The 27,748-nt window shown below is 36.9% G+C and overlaps 2 protein-coding genes across 2 annotated transcripts in view; one reads left to right on the top strand and one right to left on the bottom strand.

The window, feature by feature from the left end:
* The window catches only part of LOC107089854 (A disintegrin and metalloproteinase with thrombospondin motifs 15-like), a 16,709-nt gene extending 12,275 nt beyond the window's left edge, over positions 1-4,434 (bottom strand). The window contains exon 1 of the mRNA XM_015382869.1: positions 3,213-4,434. Within this exon, the coding sequence (XP_015238355.1) occupies positions 3,213-4,127 (915 nt within the window). The 5' untranslated portion in view covers positions 4,128-4,434. The remainder of the gene's footprint in view (positions 1-3,212) is intronic.
* A 4,134-nt stretch (positions 4,435-8,568) lies between these two features.
* On the top strand, positions 8,569-26,725 carry stk36 (serine/threonine kinase 36). The gene is made up of 19 exons (XM_015382843.1): positions 8,569-8,822; positions 8,898-9,038; positions 9,171-9,248; positions 11,379-11,509; positions 11,588-11,837; positions 15,515-15,608; positions 16,562-16,737; positions 16,816-16,985; positions 17,066-17,171; positions 18,398-18,529; positions 20,717-20,893; positions 20,978-21,069; positions 21,167-21,230; positions 21,458-21,556; positions 21,651-21,725; positions 21,821-21,938; positions 22,010-22,136; positions 24,467-24,647; positions 24,853-26,725. The coding sequence occupies exons 1-19, from the start codon at positions 8,739-8,741 to the stop codon at positions 25,723-25,725; spliced, it is 3,168 nt and encodes a 1,055-aa protein (XP_015238329.1). The 5' UTR covers positions 8,569-8,738; the 3' UTR covers positions 25,726-26,725.
* The last annotated feature ends 1,023 nt before the right edge of the window (positions 26,726-27,748 follow it).

The following is a 27,748-nucleotide window of genomic DNA, read 5'->3' on the forward strand; positions in this document are numbered from 1 at the left end:
AAGGAAGGAAGGAAGGAAGGAAGGAAGGAAGGAAGGAAGGAAGGAAGGAAGGAAGGAAGGAAGGAAGGAAGGAAGGGATTTTAACCGTCAATGTTCCGCTGCAGTAGAAGTATTCATGCCGATCTAACTTTTTTGCATTGTGTCATCTTAAGACCACAAACATCGGTGCTTTTGATTGGGATTTTTTTGACAGACCAACACTGAGAAGAAGATAACTATGAAAAGGATGAGAAATAATACAGCTGTGAATCCAAGCTCTGGACAAGCTGGTGTGAGGAAGGTGGCTGGTGTCATCCTGGAAACCAGAGGAGTCCTGGAAAGAAACCTCTAAGAAACCAGAGCTACAAGGGAATGATCAGGGGTGGAGCTAGAGGTTGGGCAAGAGGTGGTCATGCCCCCCTCCCTGTAGTCAATCATTGGCCTTCCGAGTTGCCACCCCTACCAAGGGACTTGTTATTCGTATGCAGACGTAATTCACCACCTCCAGAATATCTTGTTCCTCTCTAAACCAGAGGGTGAAAACAGTGATACTCTTAAGGGCAAAATTTTAATTAATTTAAGATTTTAGTTGTTAGTATATTAACCATAAAATGACAGAAAAAACACAGTAGTTGATTCTTTACATCAATATACTAACATTGAATATGACAAGCATGCCCTTTTAGAACTATTTTTGGGTTTTATTGGGAGAAGGCAAAAGCTGCATCTGATGTAATAAAAGATAAATAACAACTAAACCCATTTAATGTATGTTTCAAGGTCTTTATGTATCAATATTGTGCAGAGCCTTATTTTATTAAAGTTATAGTTGAAAATGTTTCCCTGAAATGCAGGATAGAAATGTCAAAGTCACTATTTGGTAACTGTCCAAGCGCACGACAATCCTGCTCTTCCTTTCCATCTCATGAACACTAAAAGTGATCCAGCTCAGTTAAAGCACATGTGGTGATCTTCTTTCCGCTTGTATCTACTACCTTTGATTTAAAGGGCATGAATGTGAAAATATGGGCATGTGTTTTCTAGCAAGAGCTTTAGGAAAATCAAGTATGTCTTTAGTGCTTTATTTAGATTATATGAGTGTTGTGCTCATGTGCTTAGCTTGTGACTTTATGCAAGAATAATAAAAATTATGTCATGATTAGGGATGTCCCAATACAACATTGTTATTGGTCCAATATCGGGTAAAAAGCCAAAATTGGATTATATCGGCCTGAATCTAAAATCTCAGATATTGGCATGCTGAGTTTGATTTGATTTGAAGTTTAATTCAACCCGTTGGTTAATAACAAACAGGTCAGTTGTCATCTGTTTGAGTAATATTTAATTAAACCTCTTTCTAACCTTCCACACTGCAGACTAAGTATTAAAAGTAAATATGATTCATGCTAGTATTGTTTCAGGTCAATATCAGTACTGGTCAGTTCTAACAGGTGCAAAATTGGTATCATAACCCTCTTAAAGAGGTTTAAATTGTTGTGGTTGTAATTTAAGGTAATATGCAAATGTTTAAGGTGCATAAATACTTCTAAAACTGCATTGCTGTAAGTATTTTGATGGAAAACAAGAATAGAAATCTCAACGTACTATTTCTATGCTTAAATAGAAAAAAAAAGAACATGTGAAAAGAAAGAGTTTCTGATGATATTTGACAATGTTTCATAAAACCAGCCTACTAATAGATTCCATTTAATCACATCTTTCAGAATTAAGAACTTGCTGAGCTGCCATTTGGTCTTTACACTCTACAAAAAAGGTACAAAAGCATCTGTCTTTTCTCTACCAAAATCTTTTTTTTTTTTTTTTTTTTTTCATATGAGGTCAAACATTATAAACTGATTTTAATCATGTTTTTTTATACTGCAGATCTTGGACTTTGAACAGCTCAAAAACATTAATTTAACAAAAATTAAACAAAAATTAAACAAAATTAAAACAAAAATCTCTTGTAAATGCAGATTTTTTTTCTTGTAGCAGTTTTTGAAAGCTCCAGCTAAAGCAGTGAGATCACTGGAGGTATGCTAACAGAAAAAGTGCTGTAATCCCTTGTTGCATGTTTTCCTGTGTTATACACCAAACTGAATCCACATGACTCATGGCTGGCCGGCTCTGAGTTTATTAGGGTCATCTAAACTGGCTGTGGAGCTTGTAACGTCATTCATGGATCCAAATCCAGGTTACTTTTAATAATACAGAATCTGACTTCTTTTTTGCAGTTCTTTTCTAGAGATTTAGAGTGTGATGTATGGGCTCAGCAGGTGGAGCCAACACAGAGAAGATAATGGTTTCAAGATCAACTTAATGTCAAACTCAGAGGTCCAACTGTGCAGGCTGGGCAGGGCCGCTTGTTTTCTGACTTGGAGGAAGCAGATGGGGCAAAGACGTGGTGGGATGTGACTCTCATCATTCCCATAACCAATGTAGTCCTCCCTTCAGGGGCCGGTTTAATGAGGTGCAGGCAGGATGGTGGATAGGGCTGGAAAAACCCCAACTGGAGGAGAGTGGGAAGGGCTGAAAGAAACAAGATGCTTCCAACAAGTGCATCTCTGAGGACTCCAAAGTTTAACATTCGACAAAGTTTGCCAAAGCTGACAGGGCCCTGCTAGTCTGATGTTACATTTGACCTTTTATTTTGAAGGAAGTCGCTGCTCCATTGGCCTTGTGATACATCAGATTAAAACATCATTCTCACTTCCTAAACAGAGGTTTCATCGTAGAGTGAAATAGGCGGTTGTTTAAGGTTTAGATTACTCCCTAGCTATTGTTTGTTCGTTGAGGTTTACACCAGTGTTAGAGATGGGATGTGGAGAAGCACAATGATGGAAATGTAATTCAGAGCAGATGTTAAGTTTGACAGTAATCCTACCAAACAGATTTTCTAGAGATTTTTAATCGATGAGAGAAAGTGTGCCATGCCCTGGAAAAATATCCATAGCCACAAAATCTAAGAGCTTTTATGAGGATTTTATTCTACTGACCGGCATGTTATAGTTTGGATGACTTTTAAAGATAGTTGTGTTGCACTTTGTGCACCATATAACATAAGTCTTTTATATATAGAAAAGTTTGAACCCTCTAAAGTTGTCCTTTTCATTTAAACGTGGACTTGCTTAATTGTCCCCATAAATTCCAAGAAAATGCACTAAGGTTTGTGGTTAATGAGATAGAGAAAGATAAAGGAGGTGTGAATACTTTTCCTCTTGTTGCTCTCTTACCTGTCTTGTAAAGAGAATAGCTGTGTCCCAGTAGTCTGGGTGCTTGTCGTTGTGCTTGTTCATCTTTTTCTGCCAGGTGCAGAAGTTACGCAGCGTCATGGCTGCGTTCCCGGACACCTTTGGACCTTTGTCCTCCTCAGATATGATCACGATCTTCACCACTGTGATGCTGATGGAGTTGAGGATGCTTGGGTGCCTGTACAGCTTAGCTGCGACCGACATCAGCGTTAAGAGGTAGTGCTTTAGGTCATCTCCGTGGAAGTTCACCATCGACTCGTCTGCAGCCAGCAGCGTCTCCACGTACCGGGGGACCGAGGCGAACCTTTTAGCCCTCCCCATCCTCTTCAGTAATGTTTCGTTTAAGCTGCTGAGCTCCGTCATATGCCTATACTTCAGCAGGGATCGCGCATCTGCGGGGCTTAGGTCGCTCTCCACGGCACACCTGGAGGTGGAATTCTGCTTCAGATCCTGGATGCGTCTGCGTCGGACGACGTGCGCCTGCTGCGCGCTCTGGGTGCCATTACGCACCGGGCTGATGAAATATTCCCAGCCCTGGAAGCCAAATGCACCATTTAAACCCTTACAGAGACTCAGTGCAGCATAGGAATCTCTATCATCGTTCACATATCCAGAGTAGAAACACCGTCTTAAGTCCCTGTGGACATCAGGGTCTTGGATCCAAAACGCGCCTTGGACAGAGATGGAGGGAGCGATGAATTCGGAATCTTGCTGTAAATTGAGCACAAATTCTTGCTGAAAAGCTGCTAATTTTATAAAACGCTTTTGAACACTGATATCCACCCCGTTGTCAAACTCATCACTATGGTCATCCAGTTTAATCGGAAAGCAAATCTCACTTTCCATACAGCGAATAAATTCAACAAAGTAGAGGAGGAAAACTGTCCTGACAAACATGTCGATGTTTGCATCAAGTAAAGAACGAAAAGACCAATAAGAAAAATATTAATAGGCTATATGGACTGAGGTGGGTAGAAAATCTCAGTGGAAGCAGAACAGGACACAGATGAGGAACATGATCCGCTAAAACAGCACAGGTCCTATGAGCTGACTCAGAGTAAACTCCTCCCGTCCATGACCCATTTTCATGTTCCACCTGTGAGCGCTGAGGGGACCGCTGCTTTCTGAGGACTCAACTACTCCGTTATTTTAAAATCTGGAAAGCCAGTCCTTCACTGGGGGCAGTCTCTCAATGGATGCACAGTTCAGATGCACAGTTCAGATGAGGACTTCTACCTCTTCTCCGATTCAGACTCACAACTACAACTGAATCCTACTGCATCCTTGGAATGAACAAGGCTGATTTGGATAGGGGGTGTTTTTTTTCCCCCAGCTTGATTTGCACAGTTAGTTTGGGATGCCTTGGAATTACATTTGTGTTAAAATAAAAGAACTAATTGGACAAACTTGGTTCGGATGGGAAAATTAGTTAAAGAAATGAATGCAAAAAAAAAAAGGCTGAAACTATTGTTTAGTAATCTGCCTCTGCAGGTATTTGCCAGGCTGTATAAACTGTATGAAATGCGAGGATGAAGAAGCGCATGTTGTTCATTTGAAGCACTTGCGCCCCTTGGCGGATAATTGAAGGAACAGATACTTCCTTTGGCTAAAAATGAGGATGGGTGGAAGCTGGGACACCAGTAAGCCTCCTGTACTTTACAAATAATGAACAACACAGAATAAATTAAAAACGTGTTACTTATTATCAGTCAATTACCTATTTTATAACCCAAGGCTATAATTTACCAAACCTTTTATCTACTTCGTTCCCATGATGAATTAATCAAATACTGCATCTCTCACAGCAACAGCTGATATTAACAATGATAACACAAATTTGAATAATTATGCTGTCTGTTTAAAACAATATATACACATATATGTGTATACACATGTAGTGAATTTTATTAAAAATATAATATTCTGCTTTTTGTATCTCTGCTTCTGTCTCCTTGAACCCCAGTTGGACTCAGCAGATGGCACTGAGCCTGGTTCTGCTGGAGGTTTCTTCCTGTTAAAAGGGAGTTTTTCCTCTCCACTGTCGCTACAAGCATGCTTAGTGTGAGGGATTGCCTTCGAGTCAATGAGTCGATGCAATCAACTGGTTTTCCTTACAGTAGATAGAAAACTTTGAATCAATTTGACACTATGATCTGGTGAACTATAAAGTGCCTTGAGATGACTTGTGTTGTGAATTGGCGCTATATAAATAAACTGAATTGAATTGAATTATTCCCTTATTTAATTGAATTACTGAAAACAGAAATCAACCTAGGCATAATATTTTAACTATATGATCATTACCCCTGTTTCACATCCATCTTATACATACTTCACCTCTCAGCTGAAGCATCCTTTTTAAACTTTTTCTAAAGTATATAGAGGTTTATTTCAGGTCACCACCAAAAGTTTACGTTATTTCCCTCATTGTATAAAATACATAGAAAGTCTCAGTTTACTTCTCTATAGCTTACCTGTCTGAGGAAAGTTTGCCCAACTGTCAGCTCTTAGATTTCTATTTCTAGTGTTTGTTTCTTTATGTATATTTTGGTTCATTGTCACGTTGCAGGATCTGGCTTCAGCTTTAATTTTTCACAGGTAATTTTACAGGTGACTTCTACCTAAATGAAGATGGGCCTGGTCTTATTTCATCTTATTTTTCTGAAATTGGCACCTGATTTCATAGCAAAGCCACTAACCTATATTTTTTATCTTTCAATTGAATCCAGAGTTCAAATGGGATTCAACTGAAAGATGAGTGTGTGTCCTGTTTTGATCTAATTGTGTGAAACACATAAGAGCATCAAGTAATGCTTTTTGCGTTCCAGTGATCGGTATTACTTTCTGTCCCAAAATGTCTGCTCCGAATTTGGAAGAAAGGCTTTTGCCTATCAAGCCACAACATTGAGCGTTTGGCAGGTTTGAAGCTTAATGTCTACAAGTAATTTAATACTAGATTGACAGTCTTAGATATTACTTCTTAGAATTGTTGTTTTAATTCTGTCTGATGTCACTTTTTACAGATAGTTTTAATTTTTTCAAAAAGTTTTATGTGGATGTTTTTTACATATAATGTTTTACATGCAGTGTTTTTTAACTTTTCTTTAAGAGATATCTTTCAAAAAAATATGTTGTTCATCTTAATGGTGATTTTCTTGTTTAAATTAACTTTTAATAGTGAATAATAATAAGATGAACTGGTCAGTCTTCCACCTCCTTGCTTCATGGCTGTATGAGAGCATTTTCCTGTACTGCTGTGTTTGGTTTATAGAAACTATGTGCGACATCTTGTGGTGAACAGCGACACTGCACCCTTTCTTTTAGAACAGCACAACTAATCACTTCATCCTGTCATTCTGAGACCACCACAGGAGTTATTTCTGAATTATCAGTAGTATCATTATGGTCCTACATCAAACCATAGGGTTTCCTAGCAGTCCTGTCCCTTTTTTGTTTGTTTTTTCAAAACGGTGATGCTGAAAACAGTGTCCCACTTTTTTATATATTCGTCTTGCAAACGTGTCTTATAATGGCCAAGAACTCCGGAAATTTGGGACGTGATAGAAAAAATTATGGCAGGGTAAACCTAATAGAATATGAGCATTCTTTTATGAATCTATACCACTGGCTTAACTTTCTGAAGGACTGGTGTGGACATGTCCCCACCAACTTTGGGCATGGAGGGGACATGTCCCCACCAACTTTGTGCATGGAGGGGACATGTCCCCACCAACTTTGGGCATGGAGGGGACAGTCCCCACCAATAATCTATGCTGGTCTCCCCCTAATTTACTATAGCCAACAGTTACTGGGGTTAGGTGCAACTAACTGTGTTCAGAGCATTTTCAGTCCGTTGGGCTTCTCAGAGGACCATTACAAATTAAAATTAACACATATCTGTTGTTTTCTTATTGTACAAAGAATCAGACCGCAGAGCTTCTAGATATCTTGGAAATAAGTTTCTGTGGCATCATTATATTGGTAGAAAGGTTCATAAATCTGTTTTTAAGCAGAGCAGAGACACAATTAGGCACAACTGCAGATTTAAAGGTGAAACACATTTACTGGGATATGAAACATGCACTAAATATATCTCCAAGTTTACAAGAAAAAATATGCCATGCTATAATAAAATTCAACATCTTTTGTAGTTCAGCAAGACTCAGAAATAGCTGTGCCAGCCAACCCAGAGAGGGCCAGATTCACAGGAAAGAGACTTAAAATATAAGAAACCTGCAAGAATTAAAGCACAAATAATAAAAATCAGTGTATAAATGATTTTTGAAATATAAGGTTCAATACATAGACCTGGGCTGTCGATGACATATGGGACAAATTTCTAAATTTGATTTTTCTTCTTGTGAAGGAGGAAAATCACTGATGGAGCTTAAAGGGAAGCCATGCATGGATGGATGGATGGAATGGAAGTTGTGTTTATACTAGAGATGCATGATATATTGATGTTGGCATCACTATCGGCTGTTATTCATCATTTTTTATACATTAATGTTTTTGAGACCTTTATGAATAATGCACTAAAGGCAGGCATCTGTCTATAGCTAAATATCAGTGTATTGTGGTACTCTTGTGTTCTCAACAACAGGAAATCATTCAATAAATATACATATAAATGTACATATAAACCCTATTGAAAGCGTTCGGGTTGAGTAGCTGTAGGTATATCAGCCCCAACCCTTAGAGCACCCTTACCAACTTTTACCTCAAAGTTACACCCTTGATCTATACAATGGTTATAGGTTCCAACGTATTTTGTTATCGGTCCTGATGCATTTTTAATGCATTTTGAATTACTGATTCTGCAAATATACATTTATTTAAGAATGTCATGTAAATAAAATAAAAAAAATAAAAGTTATAAATGCAAAGAAGCAATAGTTTGGCATATATTAGCCAAAATATGCGTTCATATTACTTCTACTTTGCTTTTATAACCAAAAAAACAAGAACATATGTCTGTATTAATATTAATATAGGTGCAACAAAGCCCACTAGAGTCTCATTTATTATGAGTGGTTGCAGTCTCTACCACAAGGCGCTTTGTTTTCCTTACGAGCTCTGTTGATAGGGACGCAGCGACTGTTGCTAGGCTCAGGGTCCATTGTCCAATTTTCTGTCCAAACAAATGCCAGATTGAAAATTCTTATTTTGTTGTAAAATTATGTAAAAGGAGCTGTCTATTTATTGATATCGTGCCGTTAACAGGGCACATTGATGAATTCTAAATAGCCTGAATTACATATAAAACTTAACGTTTTTTGAATTATCTTTTTTACAGTAGGCAGTTAGGTCGGTCGGCTTCATCCTGTGCATCTGCAGTTACTCAAAAAATAGTTTGAGTTTTGCAAACCTTCAATTTTAACAAAAACCTACAGTATATAAGTATTTTTTCTCACAAAAATTAATTTTACTGTAATTTGCTTGTATTTACTCCTAGCATTTATTGCTAACTTGTCGAGTTTCCGTTCGTTTGGGTTGAAACGGTTAGAGATGGATTCCTATCACGTTCTGAACCTGGTGGGTGAAGGCTCCTACGGCAGAGTTTATAAAGGGAGGAAAAAGTTCACCGGTCAGGTAAAAGGTTTCTTTATCAAACCGTTTTTATTGGTCATGGTTGCTTGGCTCACCGGTGGTATCGGTTTCTCTCAGGTTGTGGCTCTAAAGTTTATGCCGAAAGTGGGTCGGTCTGAGAAGGAGCTGCGAAATCTGAAGAGGGAAATAGAAATAATGAGAGACCTCCAGCATCCAAATATAGTCCAGCTCTTTGACAGTTTTGAGACTGAAACAGAGGTATTATTTGCTTTTTTGTTTGTTTGTTTGTTTCTTTTTTTCAGAAAAAAAAATCATGTTTCTATTTCGAAGAAGTTCAGTGTATCTGGTTTACTAATGCTTAATCAGAAATGCCATGTTTCTCTGCAACAGGTTGTGGTTGTAACTGAATATGCAGAAGGCCAATTGTTCCAGATTTTGGAGGATGATGGAAACTTACCAGAGAAGCAGGTATTCAGTAACAATTTAAAGATTGTGTGTCCCACAGGGTTGGTAGGGCTCTGAAACTCAGAGGGATTTTAACTGAGGATTTTTCAAAGAAATAATTTAATAATTGATTAATAATTGAATTATTAATAATTCCTGTTAAGTTAAACATTATATTCAATATTGAATAATCAAATCAAAAAACCAGACCTTTTATTAGAGATCAATTCTTAATTTATAGAATTCAGGCAATGGGTTTAATAGTTATTTTTACATGGATACCGTCACATATAGGAGTAAAAGGAAATGAGTTGGCAGATAAATATGCAAAATAAGCCACGAAAAATAATTATACTGATATAATGATACCATTTAGTAAAAAAAAAAAAAAAACATTAAATCTATTATTAAACAAAAGGTTACGGAAAGATGGCAGAAGCAGTGGGAAGAGGATAGAACGGGAAGGTGGCTTTACAGTATTCATAGAAAAGTTGGTAGAATGAGGAGAACAGGATGAAATAGAAAAGAGGAGCACAAACTTTTTCACTTTTACTTGAGTAAAGAGGTCAAGTTGATTGAGTGTTTTTAAACTGCAGGAGCTATACTTCTACTTAATTAACAAATATGTGTACTTTTGACACCACTGCCCGTTATAGTGACAACAAGATCTATTCTGTTCCATTCTATTCTTCATTGAATCCAAATATAAACACTTACCAAAGATATCCTAAACACTTTCTTTTTTAAGACAAAAGAGCAATAACTTTATTGAGAAATGTACATTTAAAATGTACAAAGTTAGCACCTCAGAAAGGTTTTGCGCCTCAGTCAGGTGAGACTATTTAAACAGCACCGTTTGACTGTGAAATAGAAATATTCAAACAGTCAACAGTTTGAATTACTAACCAAACAAGTTTTAACTTTATATGATTATCCTGCTGTTTCATAGCTGTTATTATTATGGTGTTACCATTTTTTATAGTATGTAAAGTAGTTTGTATAATGAATACTAACAGTACTACATATACAGTATACTGTACGTCTTGTCATCAGAGAATGTTATGGATGGTACATATAGAATAAATGTAGGGCTTAAACACTTAATCAGTTTAATGTTGATTAATTGATTATTGAAACAATCACCAACTAATTTAGTAATCAACTAATCATTAACTGAAGTGTAGAAACTCTAAAACAGACCTTTAGCTTACAGAGCAACCCACCTTGAGCAGTAATTATACTAATATTGTAAAAAAAAAAATATATATATAAATATATATATAAACATTTTGCATTTAAGATTGAAAGAACTTTTTCGTCCGTCAATACGCTCTATCCAGAACTCCTCAACTGGAAAAGTTGGAGTTTCTACTCGTTTAATTTCATACAAAGATCTTCTGTAAGGAACCTTTAGCTATAAGAATTTTAATTGGTTAATCGAAAAAATTATCGACACATTAAAAAATTTGCAAAATAATCGTTAGTTGCAGCCCTAAATAAATGCCTTAAAAAATCAAAGTATTATAATGAATAATTACTAGTTTGATGCTCTGTATAAATAGAAAGAGATCCTAATGGTGATGTTGTTGAAGAAGGCTTTTGGTATAAGTTTTTATTTTCTAATGTTTGGTGAACATCTTAATAAGGGGGAGTGGCGGCCTAGTGGTTAGAGCATTGCGCTTGGGTCTGTGACAGTGCAACGGTAATAAAGTTAAATTCTATTCTAAGGTGTATCGCTGAAATATATATTTTTTCATTCAGTGGAAGTCTAATTAAACCAGACTTTTAATTAAGGTTTCCTTGTTTCCATAGTTTATATTTAAATAATAGTTTGACATTTTAATAGATTTTTGATTGTTTGGCTAATTCACTCTCATGTATAATCAGATATAGGGTGGATACAGACATATCTACCCAAAGATGGAGGCTCATTTTTCATGTTTGGTATTGTTGCAGGTTTTTATCTTTATTCAGGTTCTAGCTTTCCCATGCTAGTATTTTTTTTCTGCATAATATGCCGCCATGATCAGGTGATGATGCATGAAGTTGATTGATCTGTGCTAATTAACTTCCCTGTCAGATCATGGACTCCAGTGATTAGATCTACTTCGATTGGTTGTGTATAATCCATTTGATTACTCACCCTTCCTTAAGGTGCGGGGGATTGCATGCCAGCTGGTCTCTGCTCTGTATTATTTACACTCCCATCGCATCCTTCACCGAGACATGAAGCCACAGAACATCCTGTTAGGAAAAAGTGGTGTAGTGAAGCTCTGTGACTTTGGGTACGGTAACCTTCCTTCTTTTAATGTTTGAAAAAGCGGTATTTCCATCCTTTGTATTTAATCCAGTTCTTATTCCAGGTTTGCCAGAGCAATGAGTGTCTCCACCCTGGTCCTGACTTCCATCAAGGGAACGCCGCTGTATATGTCTCCTGAGATTGTTGAGGAGAAGCCGTATGACCACACTGCTGATCTCTGGGCTCTGGGCTGCATTTTGTATGAACTCCACACGGGGGTGCCACCATTCTACACTAACTCCATCTTCCACTTGGTTCAGCTGATTGTGAGAGAACAGATCAGGTGGCCGGACACCATGAGCGACAGCTGCATGGTACAGGAAAGCCAAATTCCTTTTATCAACAAAACAACACTAATACTGTTATGTTTTGTTATTTGATATATCATCAATCATCTGACATTTTTAGATGTCTTTATGTTTTTCTCTCTCTGATTATTTAATTAAAAACTTGGACTGAATTAGGACAAACTTTATAGGTTTAAAAGGGCCAACATTATGCTAAATTCATTTCTTTTTTAATTTCAAACTATGTTATAATGTTGTTCCTTCATTAAAATCAGGCACAAAGTGGTAATTTGATCCCCTCCAAGAGCAGTGAAACAAATTCTCATTTTCTCTGATCAGGCAGGTCTGATCCGAGGCAGAGAGTGATGATTCTGGCTTAAAGTTAAGACAGAGTGGCTGTTTTAGCACTAATCCACGCGAAGCAACAAATGTTAATTTTTTTTGTTAATTTCTATGTCGTAAAAAAAAATTTGCTTTGGCTGTGAGAGATCTTAGACTTTGTTCAGCCTTCAGAAGTGGTGTGATACAGTAATATCATAAAATGAGCGACTGGAGAGGCAGCTTAACTTTGAAGGCAAAGGTTTTTCTTTTGGGTTGGAAGAAAACTATGTTTTATACTACTCACATAGTTCTACATTTATTATTTCATCATTTATTTGTCTATTGGGGACTTTGAAAGAGTTAAAAAAAAAAATAATATAAAACTTTTGATAGCATTATGTTAACTCTTGTTTGCCACTATGTAACAAACCATATTTTGCCAACAGCCAAGATAGTGTTTGCATTTTTGTTTGTTTGCCTTCATTAATATTAAGAAATTCTAATTTCCAAGCTGCGAAAATTCATGGAGGAAGGATTTGATATTGTAAACATTTGCCAGGTAGAAAGCAGTTTTCCTAAATTGGAAAGTCATCTGCAACTTTTACAGCTTTTTTGGCACTTCTGAAAGTATTTTTTCATTGTTGTCAAAAGCAGGCATCAGTGAATGTAACATTAATTTATGAGCAGAAGCACACTTAGTTGAGACTTTGGTAATTGGAAATGAACGTGTTAGCTTCATTGGCTGGCAGACATGGCAGTTGTAGCCGATTTCATCAACAGGTACTAGTTCTGGGTTAGCAGCAGGTTACATCCTTACAGGACAGCAGAGGGGGGAAGCTTAAGCCACATAATACATCACCAGAAGTGTATTTTGCTTTTTAACATCTTTTAAAGGTTTTAAACTTCATTGCATTTTTTATGTCTGTGGCAATTAAAGCTACAGTGTGTAATAATTACAGGGATATACAGTCAGAAATGTAATATATTATACATAACTATGTTATTTATCGTCATCTACGAGCTCAGCCTCTTAACCTTAATATTTGTGTTGCCTTAGAATTCGTTATTTATAATTACATAGGAGCGGGTCTCGCAGCCATGGAGGCAGACATCTTTGCGCTACGGCAGCGCAGAGCCAACAAACTAGCAATTGCGAGATCGCCAAAACGTCACAACGATGTAGAAAAAATAACTGGTATATTTATTATCTTAAGTCTACATGAAATCTATAGCCTACACAGACTAATGAAATACTATCTGTAAAATTATCTATGTAAACAAACCTTATCACTTGAGAAGGTAGGTGATGCGGACGTCGTGGAAGACATTTTGTCCAGTAACGCTCGCCGTACTGTTTGGGGGGAGAAGCGGTGGGGGGGTTCATGTTGCTGCAGTCTGCAGTCTGACCGCTAGATGTCGCTAAAAGTTACACACTGTAGCTTTAAGATTGTAAAATAGATTAAACTTACCTAATTAGCAGTGCTGGTTGAAAATCTCGGTCCAGACGGCATCTTTCCATGAACAGATACAGAATTTACTTTGCAGTCATAGGAAAGTTATGTGGTTTATACAATGGCTGTCTATTTTTATATATATTAACAGTGACATTTCCAGTGTAAATGTGTATAACATAATGTTTTTTCACAGGATTTTGCAAACAAGGCAAATAAATGCTGCAGAGAATGTGTTAAATAGTTGGAGTTCCCCAAGTACATGAATGCAACATGGAATGAGACATCTCCAGCGCTGCTGCAAGCTGTCAATCACGTTTCCCCGCCCACTCCTGTCAGATTGGGGTCAAAATCTGAATTTGAAACTAAAAAAAGAAATTGATTTGATTCTGAAACTATAACATTTAAAACTGCAATAAAGAAAAGAGATAAAAAAGAAAAAGTGTAATTAAAATACAAAACTGAATTTAGATTCAATTCTTATTATTTTGCTTGCTTTTTTAGTTTCTCACATTATAAGGTAAAATTTGACATTAAATATCAACTTCTATTTTTTCCGTGTTTAACTTTAATCTTTCAATTTTGACCCCTTTCTGACTGCATAAATCACCTTCAACATATAGATATTGTGATATGTTTATTAAAAAAAAAAAAAAAATCGAAAGAGTCTACCAATAGAAGTGAAGGCTGCACTTCTCTTACTTATTGCAGAACTGATTTTCCTCCTTTGACTGGATAAAACCTTTTTCCTGTTTCATGGTATTTCATTTTTTTTAATATTCAGCTTTAGTTATTTTTATCATTTTATTCTTTTTACTTTTCTTGATAGGATTTTGAGATAAACTACGTATTTCAGGCAAACTATACTTTATATTTAGTATCACCTTTATTATTTTTGAATAATGATAATTAATACCTTTAACTACATGGCCCTGAACTTCCATCTTTTTCACAGTCTCTCTCAAAGCCAGTAGAACATGCAATCTGCTCTTTTTAAATGGGCGGGACCAAACTGGTCGATAATCTGCACCATGCCCAATTATGCCATTAGAAATTTATCCCCTTTATATTAACCCCTTGATGCCTGTTGCTGCAAATCACACAAACAATTAGTTTTTTGCCAAAGGTCACGATTATGTCTGTATTTTCCCCAATTCCAGTTATTGCACATTCAGTTCAGACCTACAGTAGGAAACTTTGTCAAGCACTTGTTTCTGGTACGGCTGGTCCCTGCTGTGTTTGGTATTATTCTCTGACACAACTGTTGTCTGAATTTATTTTATCCCTAAAAATTATCCCTTAAGTTTGATTTTTCTTTTTTTTTGTGTGTTTGCAATAAGCTAAGTAACAATCTCAATTTGGCATTTACTTAAAAGGCATAAACACACAACAAAGCTAACATAGTTGTATATAAGTCAGAGTTAATATTATAATCAGAAATATACTGTAAAGAAAGATAAAAAAAAAAACACTTATATACAGTCTTCTTAAATAAAGTGCCAATCATTTTAATTTGAGAGCAACTTAAACAATCTCTTTTTTGAAATAGAGCTGAGAAACTAATACAAATAAAATTTCTAGTACTCTTCACATGAGTGCAATTTTGTTTTCTGGATTTTACTAGGAGAAAAAAAGTACATTGTCAACCGGTGAATGTTATGAATTAAATTCAAGGATGATCCTAAGAAGCCTGAGTGTGGACCAAATGAAAACGGCCTGCTTCCTTTAGACCAAACAGCAGAGGTTCATATCAGTGATTCTGAAACTACCATTGACATCATCATGATAGTATAGAGCCAATACTGAAACCAACAGGTCAATCTGAACCCCCCCCAACCCCACGCTCAGCCCACATCATCCATCCACACCCCAAGCCTGTACACACAAACTATCAAGAACCAATTAAACAATTCATTCTGTTTTTGTTCTCAGAGTTTCCTGAAAGGTTTGCTGACTAAAGACCCACAGAGACGTTTGTCATGGCCAGACCTCCTGCACCATCCTTTTGTTGCTGATGGTGTTTTAGGTAACACTTATTTATTTTATCATCTAATCCAATCTTAATCCCCAAAGATTTATCCTTTCTAAAAATGAATCCTTGTCTTTAAAACATTGTTGGTATACATGAGTATACATTTCCTCCTAAGGTTATACCTTAAAATGCTTTCCAAGCAACATTGTAAAAAAATAATAATAATAATAAATTCCGCTTTTCTGTGTTTTGGAGTTGATGAACGCTTTTTTTGTTCCAAAAACCAAGCAATATTCTCTCATATGGCTTCCTTTAAACGTACATCCGCTTGAAGGTGGCAACTGAACAGTGGCCGAGGAGTGGAAATACATGACAGCAAATTCAATTGAATTTATAAATACTTTATTAATCCCATAGATGAATTAAGTTTTACAGTATCTCTTTTTTTTTTCTAAGCACATGTTGTTGATGTTGATACTGTAGCTGATAACCTCATGCCTAAGGTCCACCTGGATGTCCATTATTCTTGCTATTTGCAGCATATTTTTTTGCCTGTTTTTGTGTGTCAGCTTCAAGTAATCTGCAGAAAAGCATCTGCAGTGGGTTTTGTGTTTGCAACATTTTTCCATGTTGCTGCTCTCTTTTTTCTATTATTGCAGCATTTCTCATTTGCAGCTTTTTCTTTTCTTTGCAGATTTTTTTCTTATGTTTTTTTTTATGATGCGTTTGGTAGGAAGCTTTGAATTTGCTGTAAAGTTATGTTTTTATGCCGTGTTTACTCCTCTCTGCCACAGTATAATTTAGTGAAATTATTTACCATGGGTGATGTATTAAAAAATTTTTATTTGTGGAGCGATACTTCATAATAATACTGTAAAACTAGAAATAACAGTCTAGTGAAACATCTTCTAAAAGTACTTTTTAAAAAACTTAAGTAAACCTAACTAATTTTAACAAGTTACTACTGATTTCTACTCAGTTACTACTTATTTCTATGTTGCTGGCAGTATTGTCGGCCATAAACCTCTTCAGCCCCTTGACAGTCACACCCAGCCCAGATGTCATGGCGCTGAAACTGAAGCAAGTGGCAGAAAAGTCAGCACCGGCATCAGGGGGGAGCAGGTTTCTGAGAAAAGTCAGGGATCAGCTGGAGAACAAAAAGAAAGAGGCTGACGGTGGAAAAGTGAGTCAGCGGTTATTTAAATTGTTTTGTTTTATAAATGATTTTGCAGCGCCCATTAAAACTGGTGTATTTTAACAGAACAAGAAGGATGAAAGTGAAAAGATGGACCCCGCTATTGCTTTAGCATCACCTAATGTGTGCCTCATCGACGCCTGGTCCTGTGAAGCTACCGGTGCTTCTGGCCAGCTTGTTGGGACAGCTGCCAGTCAGAGCATGACTCTGAAGAGCAGAGCTACATCAAAACAAAGGTCTTTTTCTGGAGGCTTACAAGTTTGACAAATTAATGTCAAGCAGACATTGTTAATATTTGTTGTCCTTCTCTCATCAGAGGTCAGATCAGCAGAGATTATGAACAGGAGTTTCCCTCTGTGGAGGTTTGGCCCAGACTTGTTCGAAGAGGGAGTAAAGACAGAGCTGCTACGCTCTCCAGACAGGTCAGGATCATTCTCTCTGCTCGTGTCCATTGCCCTGCAATGCTTTTATATTTTTCTAATTTTTCTAATTAAAACAACAAAATTCAATATATTTTATAGAAATTTATTTCAATGGACTAGCAGTTGATAACTGCTTAGTGTTCCAGCTCTATGTTTATTTTTTGTGCCTGTGGATAATGGACTCCTGCCTCATCCTGCATGTGTTTGAATTCTAACAGATTGTTCTCACTGACCTCATTTGTTTATGCATGACTAAAAGTCCTGTTCACACCTAAGTCAGCAGCCTAGTTTCCATAAACGATCAATTTGCGCAAAATTGCGAAAAATTGTAATTATAAAAATAAATGTTCTAAATGGAAATATACTGTCATTTTGAAAAAAACTAAAAAAATTTCATTAAAAAGTTTTTACGCTTTAATGGGTTGGTTTTTCGGCCATCTCTTATATTTCCCCAAAACTGCAATGGAAACACTTTTTTTTTGCATCAAATAAGTTACATGATATACAACTGGAGCTTACTGCCTCGTAAAAAGACAAAAAACAAAAAAAGAAAACCTCAGGTAGTTAGAGGATGATTGCGCAGCATATTTAGATGCATGAGGAGACTATATTTTTACTTTTAGTTCAAAACAAAGAGCGTAACGAGCACTAGACCCACGGCTGAAATATGGATTTATCTCATATGTTCACATCTGTCGCAGCCATGTTGTTTTCGAGAGTTATTGGGTAAATGAAGTTATTCACAGGCAATTTTAATCATATTTCTTATGTAATGGAAATACCGCAATTGTTAAAAACTTGCATTTTTGAAATTAGCAGAATATCAATGAAGTTTTACTCACATTTGTAATGGAAACACAGCTTCCAAGTATCTGTGATCTCACCTTGCTCCACTTACATGGACAGGTCGTTTTAGGTTTGCGGTTGTGCGTTTTTGTTTTGTTGGTTATTTTCCCCTCCATTTCTGTACGACATTGTGAACAGAACAGAATTCTGTGCATAGAATCTCCTTTGTAATTTGTTGTAACAAATGTCCAAGTCCTTCATACCTCACTATATCATTTTTCCATCTATTCCTCAATTATCAAATGAATTGTTTTACTTCCCAGTATTATGTGGCTGCAAAATGTTTAAATCTGATAGTTATAGAGGTGGGAATAATTTTGCAAGGCAACTTTTACCTTAATATAGTAATAATAATTGTCAAATTTTTTGTTTTGTTTTAGGATGTTGAGATTGAGAGATATTGGAAGAATCTTTTGCAAGAAACGGACCCCAGCAGGCAGCAGAAAAAGCTGCTAAACTACAAAGACATCATATATCAAATAAAATCCACCATTACGGCCTTTCAGGCTCAGGTAACTGGGTCAACATTGTTTAATAAATTAATAAGTCTGTCTTAAAGAGACTCACAACAAGCTAAAAAAGTTGGCCAAAATATGTAATGGGCTGATAACCCGGTTCGTTCTTACTGGATTAGGAACTCCAGAGTAAACACAGGAAGACTAGCATTAACAGTGTTGGTTTTTAGCGTATTGCATTTGACGGGTGTAAACGTAGACAATGCCACACTGTGGCGCTGCCTCAAAGTTTTCATGAGCCATTATACATGAGATTTCTGTTGAAGCTAAAACATGCATTGGCTGGAGATCTACTGTTTACTCTATTAGCTAGAGCTAATCGTTAACAGAAGCTAACATTAAAGCAATATCAAATTGAAACAGTGGCGATTCTTATTGAAAACTTTTCAATTTCGTAAAATAATTGGTCAAATATGCATTGTTTAACTTCATAAATATTGCTATTAAAGTAAATTAAATGTGCACTAAAAAGCACTTTGTTTAATAAGTATGTTGCACATTAATCAGCTGTTAAGCCAGCTTTCGGAGACAATATCTGCTCTGGGGCAGCAGGAAGCCGACTGACAGTCTATGTGAAATCTCTTTTGGAATAAAGCATTAAGAAAGTAGAGCCCTGATTGGATAACAAGCAAACATCCATCACTTCCAGTAAGGCTAGGCCTCTTACAGGGTCTATGGAGCAGGGCTGGGCCTGGGGAGAGTTTACCTTCATGCTGATTGGCAGAACAAGCTAAAAGATTTTTGAGTAACAGTGACCAGACAGAGGGGAGGCTTTCCACATGAGACTCAAAAGTGATCATTCAAGTCATAAACACACAGTATCCGATTTTGGATCCGATACGACAGAAAATCGTGTTGGATGAGGTTATGGCATTTAGCACTCACTGAGAGTCAAAGGGGTTGAACACAACCAGCACCAATTATTCCAAGGGGGCAGCGTAGCTCTCACTGAGATGGACCGCAGGTCTATTTTAGTCAGGCTACGCAGCAATTCAGTGGCAATTTCATGGGTCTGACAGGAAGAGTGACACGGTTACATAGTAAAAAACATCCGCTTTAGGGGAAAATACAACATAAAATTTGTTAATCACAGGGAAACGAGTCAGTTTTGGGGTTGCAAAGAGCATATATAGTAAGCGGGATAGACTCTAGCATAAACAATTGAATATAACAATGAAAGAATAGCCTACTTTAACTGTTTTCTGTCCTCCTAAATTCCTATCATGGGTAAAGTAGTGATCCTGTTTGAGCCTCACAAAAGCCATGAGGGACGAAAGCGCAACATCACTCTCCTCAGAAAAGGAAAAACAAAACTTCAGGACAGAAAATACATATAGTAAAATAGTCATCCTCCTTAAGTCTCACAAAAACAAAATAACAAGGGGCAGATAGTACAGATAAGCGCAGTGCATCACTCTCCCTTCTACCGGTATATGGAAAAAAGAAAGTCTTTGATAAAACTTCACAGATCTCTCACTAAGAATCACCTCTCTGCCTCAGTCAGCATATGAACCCTCCCACAGCCTTTATTGCTGCGTTTCCTTTTCTTTAAATGTAGTCCCCATAATTTTTTTAAATGTAGGTCGATAAGATTATCTATCGGTTCTGGTTTCAGATGCTGCCCTGACTCGTTAAGTAGGGCTTTGCTTTATAGCTGCGCCACTGTTTTTACGTTTTAATTTTTTTTTTTATATATAACATTTCAGAATCTTTCCACGTCAAATTTTGGAGATGTTTTCATTCATTTTTGCCACAGAGACACAAGAGAAACAAATCTGCAAAGATCTGCTCACCCTGCTAGTCGGAGCTTCTCTATATGCAATCAGTGTGACTTGGGAAAAAAATCGGATTAGAGATTACAAACACAGACGCAACCGGTGTGTTCAGGCCTCAAGTCTGAACAGTCATCTTTTATTTACTGAACTCTTGCTGTTGTTTTTTGAGTTTTTAATTTCAGAGAAAGACATTAAAAGGCATTGAAATTATGCTTTTTATGTCTTCCAACATTTTTTAATACATTACATTATATTTAACAAAGAATTAACAACATCTAAAAATATTTAATTACATTAAAACATAACAGCTTAAAGTATTTTTACTGTTTTTTTATTTAAATAGAAAACAAAATTCTTAACTAAAGTCTTGGATCCCTTTTAGACATTATTGAAATCTTCTTCTGTACAGCTGACAGGCATTGGTGTGGTGAACGTGCAGCAGATTGATCTTCTACTAAAGGTCCTTCAGAACTTGATCCTGACTCCTGACCCTGAGAAGTCTCGCTACGTCACTTCTGAACTTGAACTACCGCAAGTGCTCTTCGATATGATCAGAGATTTTGTTTCAAGCTCTGATTTTGTGGAGGTACTTTTTTCTGTTGTAGATGCTAACCTAAATCTTGGTTGTACAGTAATACTGCCTGACCTTTTTCCCGTTTTATCCTATTAGGAGGAGACGAGTGTGCTTACACTTGGAGAAATGATTAAATGTATTCTGATCTACTGGGAAAAGCATTTTGATTGGGTGGAAGGAGAACCAAGGTCTGGTTTGACTTATTTGTCTTTCTGTGTAAAAAACAAATAAACAGAAAAACGACAGAGTGATTAATATAGGTTTTCTCCTGGTTTCATCTTGCAGGCTGGAGGAGCTCACTAAACCTTTCAAGACGATCCTCATCCGGCCTGATCTCAAGGCTGTGGCGGTGAGTGTCCTCCTAAATCAGTCACTCAGTCAACCACTTTCAAAATGTAAAATAAAAATAAAAGCTTCTGGTTTGCTCTTTTAAAGTAAAACCTGATGGACTGTGTTAGTGTGATTGTTTTTATGCCTCTCATGGCCTGTTTTCTTGTTTCTAGAAATGTATTATTACTTCAAGCTGCTCCTTGGGTCTTGTTTGATTCTGATGCATCTTCCTTTGTTCTTTTTCAGCCGCTTGCTGCTTCTGTTTTGTCTCTCTTCACTGAAAATTGTGTCGATGTTTTTGTTGAGCTGGACATTTTGACCTCCTTGCTGAAAACGGATCCCTCGGTATTTATATGAATTGAATGAGCAGCATGTTGTTCTCTGTAGTTCAGACCCTCCTGCAGTTGTCTGTAGTTTGTTTCTCTCTCTGCACCATTAGACACTGATGTTGCCTCCTCCTAGTTGGGGGCTGTATGATGGCCTCCTCTCTTTGCTCCTACACATACTGGCTGAGGTAAAATGTAAAAAAACACTTTCTTTACACATTTTCTGGAACAAATGTCCACTGGTTGACAGTGATTTGTCCGTTTTTTGTTGTTTTTTCCTTAGCATGAGCATTCTTCATTGTCATCTGAGTTAAATCCCCTCCTGTTAGCAGACTTGTGGAAAAGGGTCGGTTCATCGCTCACAAGCACAACACCAAACCTGGACTTCCTTTCAGCAGACGGTGAAGTCCAACCCATAAAACATTTATTTCATGTAATACTTTTTTATGACTTATTTTCCTTTGTCTTTCAGGATTTTACTCCTTTCTGTCGATTTTGCAGTTTATCTTAACCAAGGATCCATTCTCATGCATTGCTCTGTTTTCTGATGAAACATCTAAATGTGTTTACACACTCTGCTGGCTGCTGGGCAACAACTGGTTAGTGTCTTACCGTGCTCCATGACTTTTCCATCTGCCGGTCCAAAGTGATCTGCTGCAGATTCTGCAGATGAAACGAGACTAAAATTGAGTGAATATTTTTCATTATTGTTGCAAGCAAAGAACACGTTTTGTAAATGATGCTGTAAAAGGAAAAAAAAATGCAATCCAGAAATAAAACTTTGAAATAGATTTTTTTTTAAAGGTTTTGAGAGCGACTTTGCTGGAGGGTTGGTTCAAATGTATTTTTCATATTTTATATATTTTATTATTTTATTTATATTTCTCTTTCAGATCAAGTTTCCCGAATTGCATTCTTTTCAAATGGCATTTTCCAGATTGCACTCTCTTCACCTTTGGGGGGGGGCTTTCCTGTGGAGTTAGGAACAAAGACACATTTCTATTGGTCTGCATGGACGACTAGCAACATTATATTGTCAACGTTTGCATCATGAACAAGCTTTTTTATTGGGCTTGAAGTGAAGAATTGAGATCCATGAAAAACAAATGCAATGTTAAAAACAATGATTTTAAAATAGAAAAATATAATATGAAAACTAAATAAAAAAAAATCAGTGAAATAACAGAAGCTTAGCCAGCAGCATTATTAAAATGTTAAACCTCTGGATAGCATTTGTTTCTAGTGTTGTGTCGATAAAAAACTGATCACCTGTATTTCTCACCTGGCAGCGAGCAGAGGCTCCGCCTGCAGTGGATCTTCCTTTTTCATTCACATTGCGCAGCCCGAAGCAAATCCTAAGCACTGTGATGTGAAACTTTAGTGTTTCGAGAATAATGTGAAGTGTGCGTCTAGTGAAGGAAAAATGTATTTATCAATACACCGGGGTGTAAATATTTCAGAGATGCTGTACTGTTCCATCTCCAGCAAACAGTGGAGCAAATGTCTCCGTAAAAAAGCTGCAGGATGTATGTATTAAAAGAAAAAAGATCGGTGCCAGGAAAAGAGTTTTAGCGCCTCACTCAATCTTAAACACAGTGTAGAAACCAGAGGAACAAAACAGAGTTTTTGCATCCACTAAACAGCTAAGCCAGGCTCTCAGGACGTTTTTTTTTTGTTGTTTTTTTTTCAAATTTCCATTGACAATTCCTTTGCTTGCAACAATAATGGAACAAAATTCAGTTGCTTTAACTTTAATTATTTGTTAATATTTTTCATAATGGACCAACACCAAGTACTGCAACCGTGATGGGAAAAAAAAAAGACTTTTTTTTCTTCAAATTAGAATATTATATTTTGATATGCGTTTCTATTACTGAGTCAATACTTTGTAGAACTGTATGTTTGCACCTAAGTGATCCCCAAAAGTCATGCAGACCCCCAACTTCTTCAAATTGAACAAAAAATTGTCACTCCATTTTCCTATGTTTGTGCTTGAACGTGCAACAAATGTTTATTGGTTATTAACAAAGGTTAATAACACAAACAAAGGTTCAAAGGTCAACAAGCCTCAACTAAACCAAACTAAAATGGTTTTGAACATTTTTTTGTCCTGCAAAATCTTTCATTTACACTGGTTTTGTTTTTAAATTACTGATGAAAGTTTAAAGGTCAAAAGGTTTAAACCTTTAAACAAAGCAAAAACGATTATTTCTTTTTTTTTTATTAATATTAAAAATATATTAGTAAAGAGTTAAAAAAAAAAAGCAAATAAAATACTGTACAGTGTACCTGGAGATTAAATAACCACTATGCAGCTATGGACATTTTTACAGTAATGGATATTTGAAAATAGCAGCAACATCAGAGATGTGCAAAATGACAGCAGCATGTTATTTAACTGACTAAGGTAGAAACTGTTCAAAATCAGCATGAATGTAACAATTTATTGAGGTTGTTGTGTTTTTTATAATCTAATCCTGGTTTAAACATCTCTGTAGCTAACTGGTCTTCTTGCTGCTGTTTTTCTGGTTATCTTTCAAATTTCTGAGTTTTTCACAGGAAAACTGGTTTTATAATTAGATTTGAATTACAAAGGTGGAAGATTTAGCTATATGTTCAGAAAGCAGCTGTTTGTACTAGATTGTTTTTTTAAAGTGGTATCAGAATAAAAGAGGCAGAAAACCAACTATTTTTTTCTTCAAAAAATCTAAATAAATTATTATTTCATTTTCCTTACACTTCACTAAACTTTATAACTTAAAATCCAATTAGAATCTATTGAAGTTTTTTGTTGTATCTTCAAAAACGTGGAAAATATTAAAAGGGTGTGAATACTTCTGAAGGGCATGGTGAATGGGTTCATTTGCTGTTTGGGTTATAAATCACCAACCTATGTGAGCTAACAGCAGCATCTTTTTATACCCTGCAGTCTTCATTTCCTAGGCAGACGTCCCTCCGGGAGCTCTGAGACAGAGCCGAGTCGCCACACTCTGTCCACATTGAGCTGCCACCTGCTTTGTTTTCCGTTTGCTCTGGACCTGCCGTCACCAACCTTGTCCACGGTCCTGCAGGTGTATGACAGCTGCCACGTCGCTTCCAGCCTCCTGCAGGTCAGGGCTTCCTAATGCTGCTCTAAAGACCTCCATGCCAAACTTAAGTCTGATGCAACATATGATAAGTGTTGCTCTCTGCTCACATTCAGCAAGCTCTGCTTTACAGTTTAACACCTTTGTGCTCCAGCGGACGGGCGAGAGCTGTTTGCTGTCAAATGATAGACGTCTGATGAATTGTTCTGTGATTTTGATGCCTTCACAGGTAATTCAGACATTCCCTCATTCTCTGCTGGAGCTGCCTCTCTCCCTGCTGAGCCGTTTAATGTTGTGTGATCCTGAGCACTCCATCTCCCATATTGGCGAAGGTGCTGGCTTTTTTTCATCACCTCAGACTCCTCTCACCAGAACTGCCAGCTCTCTCCTTTCCGAGTTGCTGCAGCAGGATGTGCTGTGGGACTCTGCAGTGGAGCTGCTGAACCTGCTGTCCCAAGTGGCCCGCTGCTCCTCTCAGTTCGCCTCCCCTCTGATCCACGTCGAGGCCGCACCGCTGCAGCAGGCGCTGTCTCATCCATACAACCAGATGCGAGCTGCTGCTTGTAGATTCCTAGGAAACTTCAAACCTTTAAGACCTAATGAAGAAGGCACCCTGCAGGTGGATGTTTTCAGACGCATGATTAACTGTCTCATGGATTCCTGCCCGCAGGTGCGTCGAATGGCTTGCAGGGCTGTGGGGAACTGGCTGGGATACATTGCTGCAAAGTTTAAAATGGGAGGAAACTGCAGTGACACTTCAGGTAGAGACAGTGAGAACAATAATAGTAAACAGAGAAGCTTACATATGGCAGCAGCCAGTGATTCATCTTTTAGTGAAGACGAGCAGAGAAGATGGACGGAGGAAGCTCGCAGATCGGCGGCCGCCCTCACCTGTCTGCTCTCTGACACTGATGCTGTAACACGGCGTCACTGCTGCAGAGCTCTAGGAAACTTGGTCAATGTTGACGGCGTTGTGTCCGTTTTGGAGGAGGGGGTGTACAGCTCCCTCCTCAGAGCAGCGTACAAAGATTCGGACGGCGCAGTGAGAAACGCTGCTGAAGCAGCCCTGAAGCTTTGCAGGGACCAGCAAGGAGTAAAATGAGCCACTGACGAGAAGGCAGGTGTCAGAACTACAGTGTCCTTTCATGTTTGTATAGTTGGACCAATACAGACGTCTCACATCCTTTGACTCTTTAGTAAATAAACAGTTAGTATGAAAAGAACAAAAGCATGGAAAACATAATTTTTCCTATATTTAAAATCAGAAGTGACTTGTTTGTGTTACTGTGCACACCTTTACAACAATTGTAACTGTTTTCATCAGTTGAATCCATCAGCTTTCCATCACACACCCTAATATTGTGGTTCTTTAGAACCATTCATAATTTTACACACTTTAAGTCTTGTTCCGGGTGAAGAAAATGACCCCATTCCATGATGCTGCCCTCACTGAGCTTTACTGTGCAGTTTTTTAAAAAGATTTAAGGCTTCCTTTAGGCTGAGATAAAGCTGTATTGTCTTTTAACCATATTCAGTCATTCAGAGATTGTCATTTTACTTAGAACCTAGCCTGCTCTTGCTGCACATTGCTGTAGGTCCTCTACCGTTACTGTTGGAGAAGGAGATCATTTTGATCCTTCATAAAGAGTCTGTGAAATGAAACTTAAGCTAAAAGGTGTCAATTATTTGGAATTCCTAGGAAAACTGACCTCTACCCCAAGTTAAATGGATTACCTTTAATTGATGCTGGTGTGCGCTGAAGAAGACCCGATACTGACTGAAACTGCACCGTAGATCCTTCAGCAATTATAGTCCAGGTTGCAAGCTTGCAAGACCAGAGGCCGCGTTTGTTCTCTTATAATGGAAAAAGTTAAATAAAATAATTTCTTTTGTTTCTATTTAAGCTGTACATGAGAACTGTGGTTAGGCTTTTAATATCCACTGTGTTTGTAAGATCTTGAATTTGATCAAAACCTTTTCTTTTGCTTTTCAGCTTTTTTATCTATTTTACTTTTCCTTCAATTATTGGGAAGCTTTAAAGTAACTTTACGATGTTCATTTCAGCAGCACAAACAGATGTACATGTAAGAAAGGTTATAAAAGATCCAATCATTCTTTATTATTTTGACATTTATCCTTTACCTTCTTTTTCTTTCTTTAAGTTAAAATATTAAAAGAGAAGTTCCAGGTAAATTATTCCTGGTTGTCACACTTTTTCTTGTATAAATTAGTCATTAATTATTCTTAGGTAAGTATTACTTTAGTAAGCTCCATCTAAGGATCATCTTATTTTTATTTGCAAGGCAGTGATAACAGATTATGATGTAGAAATTGAGTAGAACTTCTAAATTAACTATTATATATAAACAATAATGTTAAGAAACAGATGGGCTACTACTGATGCACTTCAATAAAGAAGGCGACTTCTTTTAGTAATTTATTCAAAATTAGTTTATGCATGTCAAATTGAGTGGAACTACATTATTTGCAGGATTTTAAAATATCTCAATAATTTATAAAGAAAAAAAAAAGAAGATATTTATGGCAAAAGAAAAAGTCGCCGTAAAAACTAACTCTTTCTCCAACTTTGAACACATCGCGGATGTTTGCTGCAGCGGAGCGACTTCCAGCTGTTTCCCATCTGTCTGCAGGCCCTCTGGGATTTTTAATCACTACTTTATTTTTTATCTGAACGGAATTTTATTTGTTTTTAGTTATTTTGTGTTTTAAAATATTTTTTTTAGCTCTAGTCTAAAAACTTTTTTTTTAATGGCCTAATAACCTGCAGAGAACCTCCGCGGCAGCCGCGTTTTAGATGATCGACGAACAAATAGTTTGATCCATTTTATTTACACCTCATTTGATTGAACAGAAAACTAAATAATACAATCTAAATATTTTTATTCTTTTTTCTTATTTTCTGTTTCATCCCGTCATCTCTGGTGTCTCTTCGGAACGTTTTGAATCAACATAAAAAAAAAGTTCTCAATGAGAATGAGAGAGAAAAACTATTTCAGATCAGTTTGTCTGTTTTAATTTAGGTTAAAAAAAAACACCTGAGTCCATTTTATTTTGGGAAAAAATAATAATAAAAAAGGGATAATAAACTCAATGAGGTTTTATTT

The sequence above is a fragment of the Cyprinodon variegatus genome, unplaced genomic scaffold (assembly GCF_000732505.1).
Source record: "Cyprinodon variegatus isolate N-32 unplaced genomic scaffold, C_variegatus-1.0 Scaffold268, whole genome shotgun sequence".
In the NCBI taxonomy this organism is placed as follows: Eukaryota; Metazoa; Chordata; class Actinopteri; order Cyprinodontiformes; family Cyprinodontidae; genus Cyprinodon; species Cyprinodon variegatus.

Coding starts and splice junctions, on each gene's coding strand:
- stk36 (XM_015382843.1), top strand. CDS start 8,739: ATGGATTCCTATCACGTTCTGAACCTGGTGGGTGAAGGCTCCTACGGC. Junction 9,039..9,170: donor GTTTTGAGACTGAAACAGAG/GTATTATTTGCT, acceptor TCTCTGCAACAG/GTTGTGGTTGTAACTGAATA. Junction 9,249..11,378: donor GAAACTTACCAGAGAAGCAG/GTATTCAGTAAC, acceptor CCCTTCCTTAAG/GTGCGGGGGATTGCATGCCA.